The 23296-nt window shown below is 40.6% G+C and overlaps 1 protein-coding gene across 3 annotated transcripts; it reads right to left on the minus strand.

Annotated features, from left to right (window-relative positions):
• Positions 1-307: 307 nt before the first annotated feature.
• Positions 308-15503, minus strand: CCDC112 (coiled-coil domain containing 112). 3 transcript variants are annotated; one of them, XM_083576948.1, is made up of 11 exons: positions 14850-15503; positions 14527-14640; positions 13056-13126; positions 12069-12190; positions 9825-9914; positions 9061-9136; positions 7762-8146; positions 3736-4155; positions 1507-1605; positions 775-893; positions 308-700 (listed from the first exon to the last, which is right to left on the minus strand). In XM_083576948.1, exons 1-11 carry the CDS (start codon positions 14898-14900, stop codon positions 670-672), a joined length of 1578 nt encoding a protein of 525 aa, XP_083433074.1. In that variant the 5' UTR covers positions 14901-15503; the 3' UTR covers positions 308-669. The 3 variants fall into 3 exon arrangements, with proteins under 3 accessions (XP_083433074.1, XP_083433075.1, XP_083433076.1); XM_083576949.1 differs by lacking the exon at positions 14527-14640 and having other exon boundaries at positions 14850-15501; XM_083576950.1 differs by lacking the exon at positions 14850-15503 and having other exon boundaries at positions 14511-14840.
• Positions 15504-23296: the final 7793 nt, after the last annotated feature.

Consider the following 23296-nt stretch of genomic DNA (forward strand, 5'->3'; position numbering starts at 1 on the left):
TATGTGAATCTAATTATTATTCTTTGCTCCAATGTGCATCAATTTATACTTACTTCCAATGAACTGCATTTGCAATTTTACAGCCCATTCACTCAATTTGGAGATATCCTTTTAGAGCTGCCCTTTCTTTTAATTTCCTTGAACAATCTGATTATTAGCAGCAAACCTGGATAGGTGTTTGCCTGACAACCATGTACAACATCTGGGGTTCCATGTTGAAAGGAAGTCAATACATAAGTGTAAGATAATAAGTAAAATAGTATGGGAGAAATTTGACTTATCAACTCAGTAACCCAGCAAAAAAGAATTTATAATGTAATTAAATTTATTATAAAACAATGCATTCATTTATAGTCACATACCTAGAACTAAATTGCTAAATACAGATTCAAGGGGGAAAATAAGAAAATTCAAACAAAGTAAGAAACAGTGCATTTTTACACATTTTACTAGTAATTTTTGGTGTAATCTACATAGGGATGTTAAATAAAAGATAAAATATACATGACATAGAATGCAAATTTACATAAATTCATACCCTATATAAAACATACATCATTTATTACATAATAAAGTCTTACAAAAACAATAACAGGAATAGTAAAACAATTATTCAGGAAATTTGTACATGCTTTGCTTATCTTCTAATAAAACTGTGCAGCCAACCAACTATTGTCCTTGTCGCCAGCTTGGGACAGCCCTGTAAAAATAAAGAGGGGTAAACATTCTGGGATGAATTACATTAAAACATACAAATAGCTTTTGTTTCCTTACCTGTGTGGAATATGCAGAAGTGGCCCATAACCTTCTGGTCCAATCTCTTTTGTTCGTTCTTCCCAAACTTTTGTAGGCTTCAACAGCCTACGTGGGTCTCGAGGAACATTCATTCCAACCTGTTGACAGTGAAAACTTTAAAAATCATCCTAAAAGGCAACTGCAAACAGTAGCTATTATGTAGAAGCCAAAATGCAAGCCCTCCGTTGATGTTGTTTTGCCTTGGACTCACTTTGTGATTAAAACAAATATTCAATGTGAGTTCTAACAAAAATGGAACTGGAGAAGAATCAGCATTTTCAAGGGGGAACCCCTAAGGTTTTCAGTTAAAAATAAAAAATTCTAAGGGGAGAATCCTCCCTGAGTCAGATCCGGGCCATCAAGGTAGGCAAAACCTTAAAGTTCTCCACTCTCTACAGCAGATCAGACCACCAATGCCTCCTGATTATACTACCAAAAATGTTCCATTCATTCCTTTTTCAGCAATGCAAACTACAGGTATGAAGGGTTTAATATGGTTTAGGATCATTGCTGGAAGAGGCGTGTCAAGGTCCCCAATACCTCGTCCTGATCCAAGTTCAGCTCTCAGCTGCTGCAATTTGCATGTGGTGGTGGTATGGATGGGAAATTGCGAATGGAGTCAATGGGAGGAGGGAATGGGTGGTGTGTGAAATGGGGTGTTGGTGTGAACAAATGGATTATGATGAGCTGCATGACAAATTCACGTATTACCTTCTCTCTCAACTTTTCTCTCAATCTTCTTTCTTTTTCTATTTTTTCGTCTTCCTTTGCCTGTTTTTCTTGAATCTTAAACACAACTTTAGATAAATCCTAAATAAAATACAGCGAAAGAATAAAATACAGTGGGGAAAAAATCTCTTTAGAATTAATAGTACTAATTTTCAAGCAAAACAAAGCATCTTCTTATGCAACAGTGCTTAAATAACCAAGATCAACCAACTCTTTTTGAGAGTAACGTTCAGTGAAAGTTAGTACACAAAGCCCTCTGGTAAGTTAAGCTTACAAATAATCAGGGTGGGAGTTCACGCCCCCCCTTCCTTCATACCCTTGCCTGACCACTTTTGCACTATTTATTCCCCAGAGGACACAGGGAGGGAGTTATTTTCATTTATACAAACTTCCCTTCCCAAGTCCTAGAAGATCATGAATGTCAAGCTGCCATTAAGCACTGTGCTTCCTCCACAACCTCAATGGGTCACTGTTCCCTTCCAGGCTTAACTCTACGCGCTGGTGCACATCTTTTGGGATCTGCATGGTTGTATCTGCTCAATCAAATTCTCTTTATCACTCTGCCTACATTATGATATCTACTCTAGAGACTCTTTTCCAGATGTCACAGGCTTTGCAAGTAAGGCAGGCAGAGACAGGGGATCCTTTTTGGGGGTGGAATCTGAGCTGCAGAATGTTTTCCCCGCAGGAAGTCTTGCCTGGCACCCACTTTGTCCTCATTTCAGCACTAGTCAAACAAGCTTTTATTTTTCCACTCTTTTAAACATACCCAACTTTTATAGGTTTTAGTTATTTTATGCAGTGACCTTTATCTTTAAATATCTTGGTTTTTGTACTGTTTATTGACTTAAAACTATTTCTATTCCCTCTTCAACCAACAAGGCTCCCGGGGCGGCTTACATTAATTAGATCAGTAAGAACAAGAACATACTATTAAGAGAGTAAAACATGCTATTAGAAGAGGTGGCTGTTATGACAGCTCACCATTTTTTCCTCCCCTGCTGCAGGGCAGTTGGTTCTAGTGCAAATACCAACTGACGTCAGGCAGGCATCTTCACTGACTCTTTTTAGCAGCCGCTTAAAACATTTTTGTTTCAGTGAGCCTATCCAGACATGTAGAAGTTACATGTATTTTATTTATTTTAGGTACTGTTGATTTTAATAATCTTTTAAGTATTTTAAACAACTGTTTTTAATGATAATTTTATTTATTTTATACTTCTGTAAACCACTTAGAGGCTTACTTACAAGCAAATGGTATGTAAACTTTCTGACACAAACCAACCAACCAACCAGCAGTCTCTTTGAGGGATGAAGGGGCAAGACTCAGCCAGTGAAACAACAGCAGGAGTAGGATACACATTTGCCTTGCCTGAATCCAATTCTTAGCTTCCCCAAGAAAAATACTCACTTTTCTTTTACTGTTTGGTAACTGCCCAATAAGTGTCAATTATCTGAAGGGTGGTGAATACATTTCAGAGATAAAATACAGAAATATTCTCTTTCTCCAACCCACATCAAGGGGAGAGGGAACTATCAGCCAGCACTGTCATCTGGGGAAACCCAGCCAGATGGGCAAGGTATAAATAATATCTATCTATCTATCTATCTATCTATCTATCTATCTATTTCTACTACTACTACTAACACCTCTCTAACAGAGAAAGTACAGATAACAAACTGGCCACAGTATATTTGCATTTCTTTCTCTCCATTTCCCACTCCTGCAGAGAGAGAGGGCCAATTGGGGCACATATTTCCAATGCAAAGCTTTGGAATTATTTGTCTCACCCATTGCTTTTCTGTCTGCCCACTTGAAGAATGTTGCCCGGGGAGGAGGAAGGAGCCCAGCATGCAGCCTTGAAGGTGGAGGGTGTATGCTTTGGAAACCGCACATGTAGCTAGTCCGTCTCCCTTTTCCGGGAGGAGGAGACATGCAGCTCCAAGTATTGGTTCCAGTGTTATACAGCAATTGAATGCTCACAAGTTTGTCTCAATTCTTATTCACCCTGGGCAAAGAGATCAACCTGTAATAGTAAGCAAGGGGACTTGTTGCTGCACCACAGACAGCACCAATTAAATGCAGGTGTAAAGATCAACATGTATTGCTAAGAAACTTGTGCATTTTGATACCATGTATTTTGGTATCTTTGTTCTGTTTTGCTACACAAGGAGGAATGTGAAGTAAATATGCAGGAGATCAATACTCACTCGCTCTTGGAACTTAAGAATTTCTTCTGCAGCAATTCTTCTCTTCTGTTCCCTTTCAGCTTCCTCTCTCCTTTTCTTCTCAAATCTCAAAAGCTCTTCCTCCTCCTTTTTCTGCCTACTATAGTCTTCCAACAGCAACTTTATATGACATTGCCGCTGACGTTCCTTCTGCTTTTTCTTCTCCTTCTCTTCCTCTTCTTGTAGCTGAGCAACCTGTTTCATGGAATATTCTATTGCTTTTTGCCTTTTCCACAATTCAAGCTCTTTCAGTCGTTTTTTCCTTTCCTCTTCAACTTTTTGCTTCTGGGCTGCTGCATGCTGTAGCATAGCTGTAGTGAGCCCTTCCTCTGGCTTCTTCTTCTTCTGGGCTAAGATTTTCTCTCTCTCTTGTAGCTTTTTTATCTTCCATTCTTGAATGGACTAGAACAGACCAATTAAAGCAGATTGTATTGTCACATTAGTTCCAGCTTTCTGAGGGCTATAAAAAATGAACAATATATTTCAAAATCCTTACTATTAGAAACTCATGTCAATTAGGAACTTGGCTATTTTTCATGTAGAGTAAAAAAGTAGGTGTGGTTTCTTAACAGAATCTTATGAGATTTTCCTCAACAAACCATTTAACAATGCTTTGAACCCTCCGCATCAAATGCCAATATAGGAAGCTTGCAACTTATGTGCATTTAACCTGTGCATATTCAGCTTTATGTGGCAAATATTTTTGAAAAAAATTAAAGAGGGTGAAAAGGAGGCAGGGTTCCAATAAAATGACTTCGACAATCCCATCCGCCACTGAACTCAATGTGTTCTGACTATATGTAATTTTGGCTTTAGATGCAATCCCCGGAACATAACTCCTGAGTAAGTTGTGGGCTTACTGTAGTATTTACTTAACCAGTCTGTATAAAGCCTTGCTATATAAGAGGCAGTTCTGTAACCCACTTCACTGTTGTTGTCTTCTTGATTTAAACAGCGCTGCAATAATGTAGCTGGCATTGACTCATTCATGCCTTTGGCATTTAACTTAAGGCAAATTACAGGTTTTGCCCCAACTTCTTTAATGCCTAGTCCAGAGGTTTTCAACCTTTTTGAGTCCACAGCTCCCTTAACCGACTACATTATTTCTGCAGCGCAGCCCCCCGTGTGGGGCTCAGGAGCCCTGTGATGTTACCCCTTGCCTGCAGAGCTGGCAGCCTCTCATCCTCCCTTGTGGAGGGCTCCCTCAGTCTCCTCTCCTCTCCCTTCTCCTTGTGAGTCCTCCGAGCAGTTGCAGCTGCCACCCCGGTCTCTGAGCTGCCCCTCCTGCCCCAAAGAGAGGTGCCTCCTCACACTGCCCCACAAGGACCTGGGACTTGTCTGTCTATTCCCAACAGCAAGGGCTGGCAGGCTGGCTGCCTGGGCTCCCTTAACTGCTTGCTTGCTTCCTTGCTTACTCTGTGGTCACCTCAGCTCCTGGCAACCAGCACCCCCTGGCCAGCCCCAGAGGCACCATTTGCCTGCGGAGCACATTGTGGCCTTGGCTGCTGCAACAAACAGCTGTGCAAGCCTTTGGGAGGCAGAGACAGAGAGGGACAGAGGCCAGTGTTGCCTGTGGCACCCCTGATCATCATTCAAGGCACCCCTGGGTGCCATGGTACACTGGTTGAAAACCACTGGCCTAGTCATCAATTTTCCTATGGAAATCTGGGCCAGGCAGGGACAATTTGCAGGGGAGAACTTTGAGTGGGAGGAGGCATTTAATCCTTTTAGTTGCCAGTTCTCAAATCAACATCACAATTCCACACACACACACACACACACACACACACACAAAAACCCAACTATTTTCTTGCCAGCTATGGGGAAGCCCCATATTGTGTGAAAAATAAGTTTCATCTACCTGCCTAAAGCTTCTCTATGGCAAACTACTCCCTTCTCATTCAAATCTGCAAAGAAGCAGCAACAGTTGGGCTTTAACACAAGGTTCAGGCAGAATGAGTAACTCCATACTGTGACGTTAACATATATGAGAGAGTGCTGGAGGGGAAATAGTTAAATAGGTTGCATAGACAGGACCCAGGGGGGTGGAGTCAGTGGGTCAAGACCATAAAACTAGTTCTGGGAGGAGTTCTGGGGGGAGTTCGTTGGGAGTTGTTGGTGGGCAGTTGGTTGGTTTTAGTGGGTTGGGAAAGGCAGTTGGAAAAGGCAGTTGGGAATAGAGAGACAGTTAGGGCAGTGGGTTCTTGAGTGTGGCGAGGTAAAAGAGATGAGAGAGGAAAATAAGACTAAGAAAGTAAAGAGCAACAATGTTTGGAATGCTGTAAAATACACTCTTCTTTATTAATTGAAAAGCTGACTGAGACTGAAGTGATTTTACCAGGGAGGACCTGGTTGGTGGCAGCGGATTAGTGGTGTACGGGTCAATAGTCCCTGAGACGACCAGGGGCTCCGTACGAACGCCACACATACTTATTCCCAAGTTACCTGCTTAGACTTATTGCCTAAATTCCACTGCAATTTAAGAGATTTCAGATTATGTTTGCCAGCACAAAATTCCAGAAAGAAAAGGTATGTGCTAGTAAGGCAAAAACTGCCACACCTGTACCCTGAGCTGTTCCCCACAAATTAAAAACTACCATGTAATGAAGCCTCTGTGCAGTGAAAGTAATGTACAGAATGACCCTTACTTTGTAAACTGTTCAGGAAATGATCAGGATTACAATTTTGTTACCCAAAAACCTGGGCATGTAATCCTTGGACGAAAAAATATTTTTAGCAATCTTTAATTTTTTTAATTGACAGAGTAGCTGGGTTCTTAAAAAAAAAATCTGTTTTTATAAATAATTAAGACTAGGGTCAGTGGCCACTAGGATGAAGTGGCACATCCCTGATCTGACTGGCTCAGACAGATGTTGGGGATATGTTAGTGGAGGGCAATAGTAACTTTCATATTCCATTCAATTTCTAGAGAAGGGGCTGAGGACAAGGGGTGCTAAGGAGAGAACAGAAAAATAGAGTAGTGGTAGCTATGGAGTGGGCACCCACAACCAGAAGGTGGGGTAAGTCAAAAGAAGCTAGGAAGTGGCTTAGTGGTGGCCACAGTGACAGCAGCTATCTCAACAGCCCCTACAATAGGCAAGAGGGCAAAGGAAACAAAGAATGCTGCGGAAAAGGCAGCTCCTAGGATAACAGCAGAAACAGCAGCTGCAACCAAGGTGAGGTTCAATAGCTCCACAGGATACAGAAGGATATGGAGTCTCCTCACAGCAAACACTCCTATAAACTGAAGCCACAACTGTGTAAGGGAGCAGAGAACGATTCCTATCTGTGGCTAAACATCTCAACAAGGAATAAACTCCAGGTCAATACCAATACAGCTGGTGATTAGAGAAACAACTAAGTGTGTGTCTAAGGCTGCAAAGTTTTGCCCTCTGATAGTACAAAGCCGAGGCATTGAACTATAAAGTTTGCAAGATGGGAGGAGTGGCCCTGTACAAAACCCTATGAAGGACATGTTTTTCTCTCAAAGGCACAATACTGTTTTCTCCTGGATAAAATGACAGACTACTACCACCTACTGAATATCAACCACAGAGCCTAGGACTTGCCGATCAGAAGGTTGGTGGTTCGAATCCCCGCAACAGGGTGAGCTCCCATTGCTCGGTCCCTCCTCCTGCCAACCTAGCAGTTCGAAAGCACGTCAAAGTGCAAGTAGATAAATAGGTACCGCTCCGGCGGGAAGGTAAACGACGTTTCCGTGCGCTGCTCTGGTTCGCCAGAAGCAGCTTAGTCACACTGGCCATGTGACCCGGAAGCTGTACGCCGGCTCCCTCGGCCAATAAAGCGAGATGAGCGCCGCAACCCCAGAGTCAGCCACGACTAGACCTAATGGTCAGGGGTCCCTTTACCTTTAGCATGTCCTGCTTACCAGCAAAGGAAAAGAAAGCCATAGCAGCAGAGCTAGAGATGAAAAGAGGGTGAACTGTCCCATTGTTTTTGACACAAAGTTGTTAAAATGGCAAATGCTAATTAGCAACATTATCTCACCTCCTTTTTTTGTGCTTCTAAAATCAGAAATTCTTGATACCATTTCTCATGCTGCAGAATATCCTCCCTTGTTCTGTCAGGAAGATGATCAAGGACTTCATCAATGTACGATGGTTTTCCTTTATGCTTTGTCCACAATTTCAAAAATTCTTCGTGATCATATACATCCCAACCTCCTTGCTTGCCCCCTGTCTGTTGAAGGAATTTATCAAGCTCAACTACTCCAGGAGGCAGGTGATTTTGTGTCTTTTTATCCACTACAAGCATGCCTTGTTTAGGTGTATTTCCTGTTGCTGAAGTACCTAATGCCCAGAGCTCAAATTTTTTCTCCAATGCATTAATCTCATTAGTAGCTGTCTTCTGCTCTCTCAGAAGCTCCTCATATCTTAAATAAAAGCATAATTAATAAACCATTAACAATTAGCAAAATAACTATCCAACAATCCTAAAGACAGTAAGATCTGGATAACTATGTGACTAGTACCAACCATGCTTGCCTGGAAAAATATGTTTGAAACTGAGTAGATTTGTAAAAGTAGTTTTGGAAGGCAAGCTGATCAAAGTCAAAAATCCCACTAAGGATGCCTACATTATTGGATGTGTTCAACAATTGGAGCCTGAGAGTGGCAGCAAAATGTTGGAATAGTAAGTTTTCAGACAGTATTTATGCCAAAAGGTCATATAAACACTCTCTTGTCTATGTAGATGTAGGGCGGCATGCATTCCTGAAAATTGGGAAATACTGTCATCCCTGACCACTAGTCCTGTTAGCTAGGGATGATGGGAATTGTAGTCCCAAATGTCTGGAGGGCTGGAGTTTGCATATGCCTCTTCTTGAGTAAAGTTCTCATAATACTTCATCATTGGCCATGCTGGCTGAGGCTGATGAGAAATGTAGTCAAAAGCATCTAAAGGGCACCAGGTTGGGAAAGGCTCTTCTAGTATAACAACTATCAGATTTAAAACCAGAGCATATGATGTACAAGATAAGAGGGCTTTCATGGTAGCTGTGCCCAGACTCTGGAACTCTCTCCAAAAGGACTTACACCATGCCCCTTTTTAAGTGGCTTGCTAAAACCATTTTAAAAAGGCTTAAATTGCTAAAACCTTCCTTTTAAGGACTGGATTTCAACCCATAAATGTTAAACTGAACAACTTTTAACTGCTAGAAACTTAGTAGTTACTTTTTATTCTCTTTTCTGCTTCTAGTGTTGTTATGTTGATTTAACTTTGCTATTAACCACCTTAGCTCTATCATAAACAGTCAGGATATTAATGCTTTAAATAAAAATAAAATACTTTTGTCGCTGTTCTTCTTTAAAAGCATTTATTGACATTTCGGCGTCTTCCATCATTTCTCTGAGTCTGTCAACAACTACAAAATAAGGAGAAAGTTATGTTTATATATTAAGATAGAGAGGTTTGCTCACAGCAGATGCTTTAAAAATACTAACACATTGTAAAATAACCAAATTTAAAGAAAAGGGAAATGAGATAAAACCAGGACATTTCTGCTAATCCAAACATCATATACAGTTCCAAATATCCTTCAACAGCTACCTAGTGAATTTATGTCAGGAATAGATCTTTAATAATCCAGTTCTAGTAAGATGGGTGGGGTACAATATATTATTATTATTATTATTATTATTATTATTACCACACAAACAAGTGAGCTTGATCACATAACGAAATGACACTTCCACCTATCACAGCTAAACCAGAATTAACATTCATTGAATAACAGCAGTTTGGCAGATCCCTGCTCTTATACGTTGCAGGCCAACACAGAAGAGACCTTCAGCATGATATAATGAAGGTTTCCTCAGAAATAAGTCTCACTGACTTCCATTAGATTAAGTCCCTAGTATGTGAGCAGAGGACTGCAGACTTTGTAAACTGGGCTGCAACTGTGTTCAGTTTAATCCAATATCAGCCAAGTGCACAATGAAAACCCTTTCAGAGCTAAAACACAGGGAAAGTGTCAATCTGCAACACAATTATTCAGGCAAATTATAAGGATTTTGCTTTTTCCTAGCAAAAACATTAGTAGTAAAACTTACATTCTGGGGTTGGCTTCACATGTTTTAATTGTCGCTGGAGTCCTTTAACATTGTTATAAATTCTGCCCAGTTTTTGTTGGATATTAGCTTCTGTGAAAGTAAGCAAAATAATAAATAAATCACCTTACATCTTCATTTTAAAACATCTTCAGTCCATTCTATGGAAATTCTACAGAAATCAGTATAATGTTTGCTGCCCCAATTCAACAATTCCTTAAGGGCGCAGGTATTCCAGTTCACAAATAAGAAGGACATGCTGGCAGAGGTGCCCTTCCAGTTAAGTGAAAATAGAAAACCCTTCATCCAGGAGCAATATGAGCACATCTGAAAGCTCAAGGAGATCTGGATAATGAACAGTGTATTTAGGATCCGGGTGTTAATGATAGTTTCATATAACCAAAATACACAGAGAACGGAACATCTTCTGCAGAATGTTATTATGTTATCCGTCATATAGGCTATCCTATGCGTGCCTCCTCAAATGTGCCTCCATGTTCAACAGGATTACTTTCAAGAAAGTATGCAAGCATCTGTTAGCATGCCTCTTTATACATACACTTATTAGTAAAGTCTCAATTTGTAGCAACAATTTTTACACAACCAGAGTGTTAAATTATAAGTGAGATCCAACCAGCACCTCCTCTGCAAGTGTGTGAGCAGAAAATATTTCTTCTAACTCACTGGTCTTTGATTAGTAGGGCAGGACCCACTACTGGGTTGTAGACTCATCTACGATGGGTGACAACAGAAGCACTACACCATACTAATATATGGCAATAATAAATAGCTTGCAAAATGCATGTTTGGGTTAAAGGCAGGGTGGAGAAAAATCAATGATTTTTTTAAATATCAGGTTTTTTTTATTTAAATTTGATTTTTTTAAAATTTAAACTGGATTTTAAAAATAAAATGCTTTTGCAGGAAAAATCTTTCTAAAGATGGTTTTCTATCTAAGTTACATTATAGTCCAAAGGCTATTCATCAGAAAATAAGGATTTGTTTTATGTTTTTAATGTGTGCTAAAACTCAGCCTAAGTTTTTTTAAAAAAACAACATTTAACCACATCAGTTAACAAACATGGATACAGATGCTGTAATTTTATTGTTTTAGTTAAATAAATTGTTTAAATTGTTATTAAGGAAATTATTATTTTCTCCTTCCAATAAAGTACAGAAGAAAAGTTGTCCAAATGTAAACAGTTAACTTATTAAACTTCACAATAATTTCATAATTATCTATGTATTTCTAATAGTATAACCAAATCAGTAATTTTTGATATGAGTGTAAAAACTACTCTGAAATTTATTATTCCAAAAATGAAACCTTCATTTGGTTGTAAATATTAAGATTATACCAGCAAGAATGAGTCTTTCTGTAAAAAAATACGATTTAAATCAAGTCTTACTGACTAGTGATTTAAATCAAATCCACCCTGGTTAAAGGTGGGTTCTAAGTCTGAAAATGTTGAAGACTACTGCTCTAACTCCTGGCAGAGAGGAGCAAAAAACTCATTCTGATGGTAGTTCTCATGCCTCTTAAGATGCCACTTTGGAGGCCCTCCAGTCTTGGCAGGCAGCTTTTCAGGGGGATGACATTTGAAGGGGAAGCTTAAGAGCCCAATCTGTGAGTGGAGCAACTGCTGATTCTAGTAAATCTCCCATGGCACTTAATAGGAAGTACGGCACTTCCAAAAATGATCTTAAGAAGGTGCTGCATTTGGGAATTTTGATGCTGTAACATGTGCACATACCTGTTTTTAAAGCGGGGGGTGGGGAGAGATATTTTATTCTTTAAAGAAAAAGTCGGGCAAAAATACTTTATACACACTGTGAAAATGCAAGTTTAAAAAATCATTTTCATTTTTGTTCATTGTAACTGACATTATCATTTAAATAAAATGAGCAGCTACAATACTACAGAGCCTTATTCACACACACGTGCTACCCTCTCCCAAGTTTCATCTTAAGGTTCCTACAAGATTCAAACTCGTGACTTTACCACCCAGCATTTTCCTCTCTCCGCTCATTATTTTGTTTACCATTCTGGCAAACTTGAAGCTTGCACACTATTTTGTGAGACTTTAGCCTAATAAAGGCATTGCCCTAATACAGATTTTAGAAATGGGTCAACACAGCTACCTTTACCTTTTGTGGTGTTTGTGGGACATAAAATGTAGCAGGAAATGCTTTTTTTTAATCAAACTGGTAAATGAATAAATATATATAAAGAAAACAATATTTTACTTTCTGCTTTCCGGTTCTTAGTCAGTTGATGTTCCAGTTCTTCCAATATGTTATATTCCCTCCTGAAGTCACTCTTCTTGTTGAAGAGAAGCATATTTTTATCCCTTTCAATGCTCAGAAGTCTAGGGACAAAGTTTGGTTTAAAATGCATATTTGACAAATAACAGAATATACATTGGTACCAATTGAATAAAAAATAAAACGTTTTGACCCATTAGGTCTCCATGCAATACAAAAAAATACAAGAAATAGTCTTAAACCACATCACTTTCAGAAAAATATAAAATTATAATTTCCATAAAAACACACCTTATTTAAGGGCAAACTAGGCATGACCAGGAGATCTGCATGGTATACATATATCCTGCCACTTTTTCCTGATTAAAATGCCACTCAAGCCAAATGCCCTGCTGCATAAAACATGTAAGTACCACAAAGGCAATACTCTCCAGTGTAGTCCTCATATGTCTTTAGAAATGCTAATTAATAATAAATTGGATGTTGATCAAAGCCTTACTACAAATCAAATTTCATAATGGTTATCTTAGGGACAAGTCTATTGTAACATAAAATTCAGCAGTAACATAATAAAGGAAAAATATTGCTCCTTTTAAACTAATCATACTGAGTGGAAATGTTATGATTTAAGAATTTTTTCTTATTTGATTGGGCTTTGCTAATAGCTACAATCCTATGCACATTTACTAGTGTGTTATACAGTAGGGCTTATTTCTGGGTAAACATGCTGCACATGTTTGTAATATATTAACTCTATGGGTGGGGTCATCAAAATGATCCAAAAGTCTCCTTTTTAAAGCTGAACAAAGATTATACTTCCTTAAAGGTTATTATAACCATCTGTTATAACCAAGAATATTGAACTATATGAGTTCCAAGTCACTATCCTGTTATAATTTCTGACAAAAATAACTGTTTCTTTGTAATTTTAAACTATGTTTCCTGCAACAATAGAAGATATACACTTACTCTTTATTTAGTTTGTCCCCTTCTCTTAGAAATTCAGCTTTCTTAGGGTGATCAGCTTTCATCTTGCAGTTCTGAAATTTTGTTGAAAAGCAAATGAATTACTGAAAGAACCGTGATTTTACCCAAAACATGAGGAGAAGAATAAGAAGAAGAGTTTGGATGTGATATCCCGCTTTATCACTACCCAAAGGAGTCTCAAAGCAGCTAACATTCTCCTTTCCCTTCCTCCCCCACAACAAACACTCTGTGAGGTGAGTGGGGCGGAGAGACATCAGAGAAGTGTGACTGGCCCAAGGTCCCCCAGCAGATGCATGTGGAGCAGGGAATCGAACCCGGTTCACCAGATTATGAGACTACCGCTCTTAACCACTACAGAAAAACTGTGGGATTTTTTTTTATTTAAAGGGTACTGAAAAAATAAAAGATGAATGCCTGATTGAGTCATCTTTCACCTGAATCTTAAGGTACAGGTAAAAGGACCCCTGACCATTAGGTCCAGTTGTGGCCGACTCTGGGGTTGCGGCACTCATCTCACTTTATTGGCCGAGGGAGCCGGCGTACAGCTTCCGGGTCACGTGGCCAGCATGACTAAACCGCTTCTGGCGAACCAGAGCAGCACACGGAAACGCCGTTTACCTTCCCGCCAGAGTGGTACCTATTTATCTACTTGCACTTTGATGTGCTTTCAAACTTCTAGGTTGGCAGGAGAAGGGACTGAACAACAGGAGCTCACCCCGTGACGGGGATTCAAACCGCCGACCTTCTGATCGGCAAGCCCTAGGCTCAGTGGTTTAACCCACAGTGCCAAGGGTGCTTAAAAAATAAAAGATGAATGCTTGATTCAGTCATTTTTCACCTGAATCTTAGTCAGTTGAATTAAACCACTACAGTGGTACCTCAGGTTACGTACTTAATTAGTTCTGGAGGTCCGTACTTAACCTGAAACTGTTCTTAACCTAGGACACCACTTTAGCTAATGGGGCCTCCCACTGCCGCCACAAGATTTCTGTTCTCATCCTGAAGCAAAGTTCTTAACCTGAAGCACTATTTCTGCGTTAGCAGAGTCTGTACCCTGAAGCATATGTAACCCGAGGTACTACTGTAATGGCAAATCAAATAAAGGAATTTAAATGTCACATTAAAACATTCTAACGCAATATCTCATTGCAATACAGTTGTACCTCGGGTTACATACGCTTCAGGTTACATACTCTGCTAACCCTGAAATAGTACCTCGGGTTAAGAACTTTGCTTCAGGATAAGAACAGAAATTGTGCTGCGGCGGCAGCGGGAGGCCCCATTAGCTAAAGTGATGCTTCAGCTTAAAAACAGTTTCAGGTTAAGTACGGACCTCCGGAACGAATTAAGTACTTAACCTGAGGTACCACTGTATGGATCTCCAAGATCCCTACAGATTCCTTTACTGTGGCATTTGGGGGCAAACTCAGAGCACACCAGAACTTTCACGCACAGAATAGTTCCTGCGAACAAGGCCCATAAGCTGGGCGGTTGCGGATCCGCCGCCTTCCCAGGGTCCCGATCCCCGCTGCGCCATGGCGGAGCCGGTCCTGGCGGTACCGGATCCCTTTATTTGCGGGAAGAATAGACGCGTTAATGGAGGCTCTGACGGCATAGGGAGCAACGGTGGTAGTTTTCAGACACGTGTATGAAACCAGCGAAGTCCCGTGTAACCCTCGGTCTCCGCCTTTCCTCCCGCGGCCACAAGCAGAACCTCACTCAGAAGCCCACAAAGACGAAGCACGATATAGCTTGAGGGTGATGGGGAGCATTTACCTGGTTGCTCCTGGTTACCGTCGCTAGCGCTGCCGTTGCTAGGGCGGCCATTGTTACAAGCCCTCAAACAGCGCGGGACTGCATTGGCGACGTATCGCCGTTGCCTATGGGTGACGTGAGGCCCGTGACTCGACGACGTCACAATGGGGCGGGGCTAAGCAGCGCTCTTCCCGCATCGAAGAAGCTAGAGCGCCAGTTTCTCCCTCAGTGGCAGTTTCCTTTCGTTGCTGCCGCCGTGGTTGCCTCCGCATAGGAATCGATAGAGAAAACTCCGCATTTTATTTATTCCCTTCTTACGTTTATGTCCCGCCCTCAAAGAAGCCCAAGGCGGCAAACAGCCAAACAAGGCAGTTAAAAAAGCATATTTAACAACATTAGGGACGTCTAAAAACCATTTTGAAAAACAGGAACGTGCTCTCATGGGTGGTAATTTCAAGGTTGCCAGGATTTTGACACATCTGTATCGGACAACAGCGTTTCATGGCACTGTGAGGGCCACAGCAGCGCACAGTACAAAATCAAAATCGCACAGCTGAAAGGGTCATCTTTCCAAAGCAGACTTCAGAGAAGACATATTTAGGATTGCACTTATTATTTAAGGCAATTCTAGACACGGGTCCAAGCGGTTTCCCCCTTGCTCCGCACCTTTCCTGGGAAAAACCCCTCTATTTAGTGTTAAATGGGAGCAAATGTCAATCTGGAGAAAATCTGAATTGCCATTTTGCTCCAATTAAGCACTAAAGAGCGGGTTTGGGGGGGGGGCGGACAGTGGGAAGAGAGAAAGTGTGGGTCAGTCCTATGCAGAATACGCATTGAGCATCCATGTGGTAAAGACATCCCTCCCACCCCCAACACCCAGCATACCATCCAACTTTTTCAGGCCCAATACTGGGATGCGCTCCCTGGTGAGTCGCATGATCCGCACCTCACTCTCGCTCCAAATAAAGCACTTTTTTCGAGGCGAGAGTGCAGCACCCAAAATGACCACCGCAATCTCACACGGAAAAAAACCCTGGATGTCCTGTTTTTTTCTGGGGCACCTGGCAGGTATGCCCTGGCGTGAACACAAACAGAAATGAATCTGGCACTAATGAAGCTACGATGATGCGAAGAGCTGGGAGGAAATCACTGTGGAATCCACGGATTAAAAACTTCACTGATCTCTAAACTGGTACTGTAATCTGAACATTCCCTTAGAAGCAAAGTCATAAATGCAGGCATTACCCCTAAAGGAGTGGATGTGACACATACTTCTTCTGGCTACTCAGTACTTTTTCAAAGCTGCGTCCCTTGACCTGGAAATTCTACTGCTAAAACTCAGACTGGCTGTCATTGCTTGGCAGCATAAATTTTCCCTTCCCCCTTTGCTGCATTTGTATGTTTGTCTTGAGACAGCAGGTGGCTGCAGATGAATTTACGGTACAGAACTGGGTATTCTGCATCAAGCTTCTTAAATCTTTTTCAAGAACCATGAACCATAACAGAAATAATTTACAGTCAAACTCTGTAAACAGATAGATCAGTGACTGAACCTGCACCTTTCAATTACCTTCACTTTTAAATGTCAAAAGACTTTTATTTATTTTATAAAATTTATACACCACTTGATTGTAAAAAAAAAGCACCTCAAAGCGGTTTACAAAAAGATAAATCAATAATACTGAGAAGAATTCACAGCTCTACTTTAAACATTAAAATTTACCTGTACTTTCTAAGCATCCAGCTTGTCTAAACAAGAATGTTTTTTGTAGACACCAAAAAGATTACAGTGAAGGCATCTGTGCAACTTTTTCTGAATGCTGTATGGAAAAGGACATGAATCTGACCTTGGAGAGTTTGTAAGTAAACTCTGTCTACAGTAAGGGAAGCGGAAATTTTGGAACTCACAAGGGTATATTTTAAATGTCTCACAGCCTATGTTTCCATGTTTACTTTGTTGCATATTACGTAATTTTGAATCTCACCTTCTCTCATGAAAGAGTACTTGCCCACCCCCCAAACCTGGATCTTGGCATCTAGGGAATTCACCTTTATACCAATATTTTTCGCCTGCCACCAACACTTTCTGCATTCACTTGTTCATGAGTTATTTCGTGTTCACATTTAATCAGCTACAATGATTCAAAGAGAAGAGAGTGAGAAGAGGAAGAAAACAAACCTTTACTTCCTCCCTCATAGGACTCTACCAATTACGGTACTTTTCCATGGTCTGTCAGCCTTTTAGCAAATACAGGTCCATGGACCCCTTTCATACAGTACATTAACTAATGCTGGGCTTGCTAGTTATGTTTTGGCTGCAAAATCTTCCACACTAACATGGGCCTGAACACAAACAAACTCCAGATTCTCTGCACTTCTTTGTATTATTGGAATCTGTGGCTGATACTCAACTATTTGAAAAGGAAAGTGAGTGGAAATGTCTTTGCACATCAACTGGCTGCATCTTGGTCACACAATGTTGTCAGAAGGTCAATGGAATGACTAGCCAAATGTACTTTTGTTTATGAAAAAGAACAGCCTGTAATTAACGTGTTGTGTTTCACCTAATTTTGCTGTACTGAGTCACCAGCATCATTAATATGAAGGTGCACAGGGCACAGAGGCCAGAGAACAGTGATAAAAGAGGAGGAGCAGGAGGGAACAAATCTTCCTGCTGTGTTTTGTTCATATACATGGATTAAAATCAAATTCGTAGAGCATCATCAACCAAACTTTCTGCAGCAGATATCAAAGAGAGACACTACATGATGAAAATCACTTTACAGACTGGTGTTTTTTCCAGCTGCAGGACACAAAAAATATTCATAGGTGCAAAACAAAATGGTCTATTCTGATGACATTTTATTGTCTAATAAAGTGTTTTCAGAGCGCCTTCCTGCTGTATTTTTCCTTTTTTGTTTGTGTGGCTGCAATTATGTTGGATTCTTTTGTGTTGATGGGTTTTTAAAAATGTATTTTACTTTGAATAGGGATTAGCAAGTAGTGGGAAGAATTCTAAAGCCTGAAAATAGTCATCAAAGCACATTAAAGAGAATTGGTCTTATTGATTACTTCATGGAGTAGATTGAAAATATCTCTTTGTTCTGCCACTGCAGGGTTGTTTAATTCTTTGTCTCAAGTTGCAATGCTGTAATGCCAGGGGAACATGTTGTGCCCTCTGATGCAGATTTTGCTTTGCTTTTTTATTGAGTCATCACCAACCATTCTGTTCTCAGGTTACTGTTGTTGCAGGGATTTGCAAACTTTTTTATACTCAATCTCACCATGTTAAAAAAGTAAATAAATCTCCAATTGTACCAAAAACAATTACATGAAAGCAAAACATACACAATTACTAAGGTTTACAGTGAAATCTATACAGTACATGTCTACTCAAAAGTAAAATTCGGTGAGTTCAATGGGACTTACTCACAGGTAAATGTGTACAGGATGGCAGCTGAAGTTGTCTAGATAACTAGACAAAATCCTTTTATGGACATCTTATGAGGACACTTATAAACCACTTTATAGTAGTATTGGTCTGATAAGGATGTAGGTGTAAATTGTCACATTGGTGATAATTTTAAGTGATGCTTCAAACAATTATCTTGCCAGTTATGCTTCTTTCCTCCTCCCCAACATCCTTTACTTTCTTTTCTGCTATTTCTTTTCTGCTTTTGTTCACCCCTTCATTAAATAAAGTAAAGGTAAAGGGACCCCTGACCATTAGGTCCAGTCGTGACCGACTCTGGGGTTGCGGCGCTCATCTCGCTTTATTGGCCGAGGGAGCCGGCGTACAGCTTCCGGGTCATGTGGCCAGCATGACTAAGCCACTTCTGGCGAACCAGAGCAGCGCATGGAAATGCCGTTTACCTTCCCGCCGGAGCGGTACCTATTTATCTACTTGCACTTTGATGTGCTTTCGAACTGCTAGGTTGGCAGGAGCTGGGACCGAGCAACGGGAGCTCACCCCGTCGCGGGGATTCGAACCGCCGACCTTCTGATCGGCAAGTCCTAGGCTCTGTGGTTTAACCCACAGCGCCACCCGCGTCCTCCTTCATTAAATACTCATGGGCAAATTTAGCCACCAGACAAATAATCATTTTGTACATGTGAGTTGCAGGGGAACCAATTGCTCCCCCTTCTCAAGGAAAGGACCTTAAGAGTCATCTAGTCCAACCCCCTGAGATGTAGGAATTCCAGCTACTACATCCATGACAGATGGCCACCCAACCTCTGCTTAAAAACATTGAAGGAAGGAGAGCCCACCGCCTTCCGAGGGTGTCCATTCCATGGTCAAACAGCTCTATCTATCAGAAAGTTCTTCCTGATGTTTAGTGAGAATCTTCTTTCTTATAACTTGTAGTCATTGGTTCAGGTCCTCCCCTCCAGAGCAGGAGAAAACAAGCTTGCTCCATCTTCCATGTGACAGCCCTTTAGATATTTGAAGGTGGTTATCCTACCTCTCTCAGTCTCCTCTTTTCCTGGCTAAACATACCCAACTCCCTCAACTGTTCCTCATAAGGCTTGGTTTCCAGACCCTTGATCATCTTGGTTGCCCTCCTCTGCACATGTTCCAGCTTGTCTATTATCCTTAAATTGTGGTGCCCAGAATTGGACACAATACTCCAGGTATGGTCTGACCAAGGAGGAATAGAACAGAACTATTACTTTTCTTGACCAGGACACTAAACTTAATGTCCTCTCTGAGGAAAGCATCACATTTCCTTACATACTGAATAATTTGCTCTGGGTGCAGGGTTTTGTGAGCCTATAAATTCAGTGTATACGACATCCATAAACCACATAGGTACAGTGATGCTTTCTGCCAGTCCAGATCAGTCATCAGAAGGGAGAGGATGGACGGTGAACACAGAGTCAATCTCTTTATAGGTAGATATACTTTCTCCATGAGTGACAATAGTATGCATGGAAGATGGCGGAAAGATGTCTGGATTCAATGCCATGTAGATAACATAACGACACATTTATAAGCCTAAGCTAACCAGAAAGTCATTGGCAGAACTGTGATGGAGGCTTTCAGTGGAGAGATATTTCCTTACCAGGATAGTTATTTAAACAGATGTGCATGAAAGAGCTTTCTTAGTTACACAGTGGGCCTTACAAGATGTGCAATTAATTATATCTATTCATTCACCAGCAAATGTCTTTAACAGAAACATAGTCGATTCTATCTTACCATCTTGAGTCTAATACAATTTTATTCCTTCAACCCTTTGATTCCTCTATCGATATTCCTTTCACTTACATCATTAGGTATCTAAACAGATTACCGTCTAGGTATTGTGTATGATGTCCAAGGAAAAGAAAGAAGGACATCTATGTTTACAAACACACATGGGGTGTATTATTACATTTCTTTAACATTCCTTTTTAAATTGGTGGCTTTTAGCTCTCTCTGTCTTTTATCTAATCTGTGTCTCACTCCTTGGAACAGAATCATCTGGAAAATATTTTTATTTTATTCTTAAAAACCCTCTTTGAAAGTTGTTGTTTTGCGTAACAATTTTTTATTACACTCTTTGCAATGGGAATGCATCCAGCTTAGCCTCCCCCAACCTGGTGCCTTCCTGCTGTTTTGGACTGCAATTCCCATCAACCCTGATCAGATTGCCCAGTGGCTAGGGTTTATGGGAATTGTAGTCCATAAGAGCTGTAGGGCAATAGTCACGGATGACTGATCCAAATGCTCAATTTGCCATTTAGTCCTAGCACTCTTTCAAAAGGATGCAATCTAACTTTTAGAAGACATCTGAAAGCAGCCCTGTTTAGGGAAGCTTTTAATATTTGATGAACTATTGTATTTTAATATTTTGCTGGAAGCCGCCCAGAGTGGCTGGGGAAACCCATCCAGATGATCGGGGTATATATAATTATTATTATTATTATTATTATTATTATTATTATTATTATTATTCCACTTGAAGCTCATAACCTGTGCCTATGATTTATTAATCTGACCTGTTCCCACATCCGATCCAACTCATATGATAATTGCTGCAGTGATTTGCCAGTGCAGGGTGAACTTGCTAGAATCTGGACTGGAATGGAAGTCAAAGCATCCAGCGGAACTTTCCCCAACATGGGAGCTTGCTCTTTTGGAGGAATATAGGAAGCTAGGCTCTGTATACACTATAACTTTAAAGCACGTTCAGATCACATTATTCCCCTCAAAGGATTCTGGGCACTGGAGTTCATTAAGGGTTGCTAGGAATTCTAATTCTCTGAGGGATGAACTACAGTTCCCAGAATTCTTTGAGGGAAAGAATGTGCCTCGAAAGTGCCTTTAAGGTATAGTGTGTACACAACCTTACAACTGAATCAGACAGTTGATCCACTTAGCTCTGTGTTTTCCACACTGGCTGGAAGTGGCTCTCCAGGGTTTCAGACAGCCATCACCCCCACCCCCACCCCACCCAGAGATGCTAGGGATTTTGACATGCAAAGCATGTGGTTTACCACTGAGTTATGGCTGTTTCGCTGGATCCAGCCCATTTTCTTATGAGTGAACCTACTGGGTGGTTTTTGCTTCACACTCAGGACTAAATTAGAAGTATCATGGGAGATGGTTTTTTAGGTAGGCTTGTGTTTAAAATGGCTTATGTATTACTTCTCGCTTTCCCTAGTTATTTATTTAAAAAAAAAAACAAGAACAAAAAAGGGAAATGTATCTTTGCTTCAAAAATTATGCTACCTACAGTTCAACCTACCGAGCTCAACTACCTACCGAGCTCAACTACAGCAAGCTCAGATTTATATATCATAAGAATACAGGCCCTCTATCCTATGGATAAAAGTAGCCAATTTCCCAAGGTTAGGGCTTAAATATCTGAAGCTCGGAACACAGAAAATCCTCGTGGAAATCCTCCCATACATTTTGAAGGCAGCGGGGCGAGAAGCACCAAGTGCATCTCTGTGGAAAGGATGAAATGCTTTTTGTTCTGTGATTGTTTTGAACCTCTGAGGATTCCTCATCTTATTTTTGCACAGCATCAAATATCTTGGCAAAGAAAAACATTTCTTTACTCTGGTGGCAAAAGGAAGTGTGCCTTTTCAAAGAATCACAACAGCAGCACTAACAGCCCCTGTTCCTCTTGCCTCTGCACAATTTCCAGTGTTTTCCAAAAGGAGCTGTAAGAAATTTAACTGTAAGTGGCTCTGAGCTTTTAAAATTGATGACAGTGAGAAAGAAAGAAAGAAAGAAGAAAGGAAGGAAGGAAGGAAGGGAAAAGAGGAAGGGAAGAAGGAAGGAAGATGGAGGTGACTGGTTTCCTGCATAGCTTTTCAGAAAGAAAAAAAGACATTCAGTCAGGAAAATAATTCTACTTACAAAAGAAAGGGGGCAGGCTAAGGTTGTCTTCAGCATCAAAAATAGCCTTGCCACAAACAGTTCCAGCTATCTTCGAAAGGCGATTCTTCATGTTGTCCTGATGGCACCAAATGTCTAAATTCCAACAAAAATTACAAAAAAAACCCCAAACCTATGTGTAGCAATACTTTCCCAACTAACTAACTAACTATATTTATAAAACAGAATTAGAGGGACTGTCTAGTCCAGTCTCCTTCTCAGTGCAGAGAACCCAAAGCTAGAGCATCCTTTAGAGCAGTGTTTCCCAAACTTGGGTCTCCAGCTGTTTGTTGTTGTTTTTTTGTACTACAACTCCCATCATCCCTAACTACCAGGACCAGTGGTCAGGAATGATGGGAGTTGTAGTCCAAAACCAGTTGGAGACCCAGGTTTGGGAAACACTGGTTTAGAGCATGGATATCCAAACTCTAGCAATGGCGAGAACCAACTTCCTTGGGTTCCATTGCCAGACTGTTCTTACTGTGTAGAAGTTTCTCCTTCTGTTTGACCAAATTCTACCTTTGTTTTTACCTGAATAGACAGATTTCTTATAAGCACATTAGGCTGCAGTTATTTACCTGGCAGTAAGCCTCATACATATTAGGACTTACTTATGAGTGCTGCATGAGACTGAGCTGCGTGATCAGTGGAGAGGATAGTGAAGGAAATGAGGCAGCGGCAGGTAATGCAGGGACAGGGAGGTTTATTCACTGTCAAACCATGAAGAAGAAGAAGAAGAAGAAGAAGAAGAAGAAGAAGAAGAAGAAGAAGAAGAAGAAGAAGAAGGATTTATTCCCCACCTTTTCCCTGACAGGACCCAAAGCAGCTTACAGATAAAAACACAAATCACTAAAAACATAGAAAAAATAATAATTAAAAACAATTAAACATAAATAGAATTAAAACTAAGTCCATATAAAAAAATCTGTTTAAAACATACAAATAGTTACAAGAAGAACAGCATTGAACCAGCCCTTTCATGAAAAGCAGCTGATTCCAAAAAGCCTGTTGGAAAGAAAAGGACAACAAGGGGGGAGCCAGTCTAACGTCTTCAGGGAGTGGTTCCAGAGTCTGGGGACAACCATTCCAGTACGTTTCT

The sequence above is a fragment of the Podarcis filfolensis genome (assembly GCF_964270895.1).
Source record: "Podarcis filfolensis genome assembly, chromosome: 11".
Lineage (NCBI taxonomy): Eukaryota > Metazoa > Chordata > Lepidosauria > Squamata > Lacertidae > Podarcis > Podarcis filfolensis.

Coding starts and splice junctions, on each gene's coding strand:
- CCDC112 (XM_083576948.1), bottom strand. CDS start 14,900: ATGGCCGCCCTAGCAACGGCAGCGCTAGCGACGGTAACCAGGAGCAAC. Junction 13,127..14,526: donor TTGTTCGCAGGAACTATTCT/GTGCGTGAAAGT, acceptor ACAAAATTTCAG/AACTGCAAGATGAAAGCTGA. Junction 701..774: donor CTTCTGCATATTCCACACAG/GTAAGGAAACAA, acceptor TTATTTTTACAG/GGCTGTCCCAAGCTGGCGAC.